This window comes from Habropoda laboriosa, unplaced genomic scaffold, assembly GCF_001263275.1.
Source record: "Habropoda laboriosa isolate 0110345459 unplaced genomic scaffold, ASM126327v1 scaffold40, whole genome shotgun sequence".
In the NCBI taxonomy this organism is placed as follows: Eukaryota; Metazoa; Arthropoda; class Insecta; order Hymenoptera; family Apidae; genus Habropoda; species Habropoda laboriosa.
Genome location: NW_017100231.1, coordinates 7,539,236 through 7,540,735, shown reverse-complemented (window position 1 = coordinate 7,540,735; position 1,500 = coordinate 7,539,236). Strand labels below are relative to the sequence as shown.

The window sequence follows — 1,500 nt, the reverse complement described above, 5'->3', positions numbered from 1 at the left end:
AAAAATACATAGTAATAAATACATAGTAAATACATAGACAATTACAATTTCTTATATATTAAATCAACTTGTAGTAGATAATGAAATTTGATGTTCATCACAGTCCAATTGATTTTTAGTATTTGTTTTTAAATCATTTTGTAACGAAGCGTGCATTGTACATTTTTCTGATATTTCTAAATGCTTTGTAGTATTCTGACGCTCGAATATCTTTAGATCATATTCTTTTTGTGTCAGCAAGGATTCTTTCATTTTATCTAAAAGTTTTATGTTTGGAAGCACTATAGCTAAGTAACCACCTTTATGTGGAGGTTCTAACAAAAGTTTTGGATTTTGTAATAATGCTTCATTCACTTCCACTAATTTCCCAATTATGCAACATTTTATAGTATATGTTTTGCCATTTGAACAAGTAATTATGCAAATATTAGAATTTGTTTGCAAAGGTTGAGCACCATGTTTACTCTTACCTGAAACTTTGTTCAAAACTCTATCTAGTTTATTACTAACTTTAAAGTCTACTTCTGTTATTTGTACATCATTTCGAAGAGCTACATGACTTGGAGCCAAAGTAAGCATACAAATGCGATTACTGTGCATTAAAATGCAAATATCATCTGCAGGGCATTGTACATTTAATTTATAATAAGCAGTAAAATATCTCTCTGTAATTGTAGGAAATGATCCTTGATATTTTACTCCTTGTAACATATCTGTTATGTCATCATCTGGAGGAAATGGAAATAAATTGTCATCCTCGTCATTATTCGATAGTGACATTGCATCACCTTTTTTATCTGTTAAAAGTACATTCTCTCGATGTCCAGAATTTTGATCTGTATTACTTTTCTCATCTAAAGCATTGCTTGAATCATTTTCTATGTCCTTAGATTTAATTCTCTTTATAATTGGTTCAGTGTCATCTGAATTAACACTCATTATCAAACAATAAGCTTTATTGTATATAAATTCAATAACACTCTGAAGATTTATTTAACACTTTAACAGAATCAAAATGTTTTCTGTTAAATGTACGTTTTACATTAAATTATAACACCAACAATGTTGACGCGTACTTTTCTTTGGAGAATTAATGATTTTCTTTTTTTAATAGTTCTCTTTGCTATAATAAAGTATTAAGTGATTAATTGCATATTCCAATATATAAATTGATTTAACGAAAAACAAGAGAATCAAATCTCTTACAATTATTTGATAACATTAATATTTTTAATTACATACAAAAATTTCTTGTTTCACAATATAATTATACACACTAGCTGATAACAACAATCACAAAAATTGTTAGGTTATGTTCTCACTCGATTAATTCACGTGCAATGCACATCAATGCAGTTTTTCGAAATTTCGGTATTTGAAAGAATTAGCCGCAAGCAATAATCATTACAGTCATGTCTTTTTTATTTTAGAATATTGAAAATATTAAGTACAAAAAAATATTAAAACATAATTACTATAAAAAAACGAATAAAGACAACT

The 1,500-nt window shown here is 27.1% G+C and overlaps 1 protein-coding gene across 1 annotated transcript; it reads right to left on the bottom strand.

Moving 5' to 3' along the window:
- Positions 1-63: 63 nt before the first annotated feature.
- Positions 64-939, bottom strand: LOC108571500 (protein Simiate). Its single transcript, XM_017933556.1, has one exon. It carries the CDS (start codon positions 937-939, stop codon positions 64-66), a length of 876 nt encoding a protein of 291 aa, XP_017789045.1.
- Between the last annotated feature and the right edge of the window lie 561 nt (positions 940-1,500).